This window comes from Morone saxatilis, unplaced genomic scaffold, assembly GCF_004916995.1.
Source record: "Morone saxatilis isolate NCDOM2014 unplaced genomic scaffold, NCSU_SB_2.0 Contig11, whole genome shotgun sequence".
NCBI lineage: Eukaryota > Metazoa > Chordata > Actinopteri > Moronidae > Morone > Morone saxatilis.
The window spans coordinates 3,059,322-3,062,285 of NW_023339663.1; the positions used below are offsets into that span (position 1 = coordinate 3,059,322).

Consider the following 2,964-nt stretch of genomic DNA (forward strand, 5'->3'; position numbering starts at 1 on the left):
TAAGCAGATATAAGTGTTTATTAATATATCTTTCAACAACTATAAGTCGTTAGATTCTAGTGTAATAAAGAGATAATAAACGACTATATACAGTAAAACACAGTTGCAATAATATACAATATGTCATCAGAGGAGAAGTTATTATTGTTGACAAATACTGTACATTAATAAACACAAACAATTCCACAGAACTGCATTATAGTAAATATTATAACTTACTGACTACTACTACTACTACTACTACTACTGGTGCTTAAAGTGTGTGAACTGAGGAGTAGGATTGGGTATGAATACATGTTTTTGAATTCCTGAAGAAATGTGATTTTACAATCAGCTTATAGATTCCTGAAGGCAAAGATTAGACCTACTGAGCATCCGTCTACGCTGCTGCTTACACACAGGTCAATGTACGTGTGTGTTTAAAATATGGTGAATCAGACGTGGCTACAGCTTTAAGGGTCATTCACACCAAGAATGATAATAACTATAACTATAACTTAATATATGTAGTTCTGTAAAATTTTTCAAACTTGAGTGGATAAAAAATTACACTGACAAATGATGTCTTTGGGATCACTTTCAGAGCAATTTGCAGCCGTATTTTAAACTGCAAACTGCACATAAAAATATAATTTTACGAGACACTGTCAAACCATCTTTAGCGCTGGTCCTCTTCTTTACTATTTTTGAATAAAGTTTGTCTTCAAAAGACAACAAAGCTTGTAAAAGAGTGTATCCTAATGGTTTTCTTAGTCTTTCTCTGCACAACGTACACAACATTTATCATTCATCATTATCGTTATGGCCCTTTAGACAGTTATATGTCGATGATGTCCATCTAAGACCTCCTCAGCAGGTATAAAGATGCCGCTTTTTTGACATCCTCTAATGTAGTCAGAATGCAGTCTGAATGGTAACAAAATACACTCAGTTGACAGTTTACTTGGTCCACCTACCTAAGACTAATGCAGTTTAATAGAACAGTCCTTCAATAAATCATAATTTAAACCAACTTTAAGGAGTTTTTAACCGAGAACAGCGAGAAGATTGGTTATTTATATACAGTTATTCCTAATGCCTGCCATCAGGTCGGTGGAAACACTACCGCTTTTGTCCACAGAGGCCGCCAGAATCAACACAAAATGATTTCCTTGTTCCTGCTTTAGTGAATGGTGTAATGTTCAGGTTTTGTTGAAACCGGTTCAGAGAGGTGTGGTTCCATTTTGGAGGATGTATTTTGTGCTGCTGTTGAGTTGAATAGTCTTACACAGAGGAGTGTTTCTAATATTTTGCCCACCCTCATTGATATAAAGGATATTCAGTCCTCTTTTGTGGTATTTACCAGTTAACGGACCAAAAAAACAGCTGAATATGTCAATCTATTCAGACTTTATTTCGTTCAGCTTAGCTTTCCAAAACATGAGGAAGTGCTGGTTTTCACATAACGACATCGGCCTCTAAAACTTTGCCCATAAAACTTTGTGTTTCCGGATGTTTTTACTGCAGTTGGTCAACTTTAAAATGAACAAAATCACAGCTCTGAACTGACGCGCCACCGCTTGAACATGGCCAAAATAAGCTTTACTAAAGTAGTAAACACTCCTCAGTTTGAATGAACGGCTGCATGTTTCATGTGAACACACCTTAAGTCATCTCAAGTGTGATTTTCATATCAAACGCAGAGGACAAACAAATGGATCTAAAATCTTCAAACAGACTTTCTCTGGTCCAGTTACTTCATTTTTATGTATTATATGTCAACTCTTTTGTATGATTTGAAATTCGAGGAACAATACACACACACACACACACACACAGACACACACACAGACACACACAGACACAGTCTGTGCTGCCAAAACTGAAAGTGGAGGGCGGGAGGCAGGAATCCAGACTATTGTATCTCTATTATGAGCTGACAATTGGGTCTGCAGATCTTTTTACAGACAGAAAACCGGCCGGTACAATTATTCCTTCATTGTGAATCACAGAGAGTAAAGAAGGCGTGGAAATACCTGCGCCTAACTTATTACAATCTGCTATATCATCCTCGGGCTGGATTCTCAAAACCTCTAAGGAAATGAAAGAACTTGGTTTCATAAAGAACTGATACTCATCAGAACAGATTTATCTATTTTTAACTTCGGGATAAGAGGGATTTTTGAAAAATGTGATCTTGAATGCTCTTCAGAGTGGATAGATCTAAAGTCTCATACAAGTAACGAGAAAATCTGAACATACTGTGATATGAGACTGTTCACATTTGTGGTTGAGACTCCTGTATAGCACAGGCAAACTGTATGTAGACGTAGACTGAAGTCACTAATTTGATGAACTTATCTATCTCAAAATGTAGAACTTTTGCTTTAAACTCTGTAAAGAAACAAGCGTGTGTACTTCGACTTCCCCGAATCTGTTTCTATCAGTAAATATTTGTTTGTCCTCAGCGGCTCAGGGTCTGCAGAGCCGACTGAATAAACCTGCATCTATATCTGTGTGTGTATATGTGTGTGTGTGTGTGTGTGGGTGTGTGTTCAGACATTCCTGACCCCACTCAGGGCTCCCAGACACACAACACGGCTTTCAGGAAGCCTGTTTAATATTCACACACACACTAAACAACTACCGCCGTCCTGCACAGTGCTCTTGTTTTCATCAAGATGCTCGAAGAAAAACATGAATGAATGAAGTCGTATAAATAATCCCGAGTGTGAATTTCAATAGATTGAATAGTGTGTGTCTGTGTGTGCGTCCGTCTGTCCACACACCTCAAACTGTGGCCAGTTCATGCTCATGCCCGGTCCGTGGGTGTTCCTCCACCATCTGAGATCCTCAGCGTCATTGGCTGCTTGGATGGTCTGACCCAGGTCCCGGTACAGACTTTTGAACCTATTGGACAAAGCAACAGTCAGTTATCACATCTTCACATCTACACATCTTCACATCTACACATCTACACATCTA

The 2,964-nt window shown here is 38.4% G+C and overlaps 1 protein-coding gene across 4 annotated transcripts in view; it reads right to left on the bottom strand.

The window, feature by feature from the left end:
• pacsin3 (protein kinase C and casein kinase substrate in neurons 3) overlaps nucleotides 1-2,964 on the bottom strand; it is a 38,391-nt gene that overhangs the window by 10,322 nt on the left and 25,105 nt on the right. For all 4 annotated transcript variants that reach the window (XM_035651957.1, XM_035651960.1, XM_035651958.1 and 1 more), the window contains one exon: nucleotides 2,769-2,889. In XM_035651957.1, coding sequence (XP_035507850.1) covers nucleotides 2,769-2,889 — 121 coding nt within the window. The remainder of the gene's footprint in view (nucleotides 1-2,768; nucleotides 2,890-2,964) is intronic.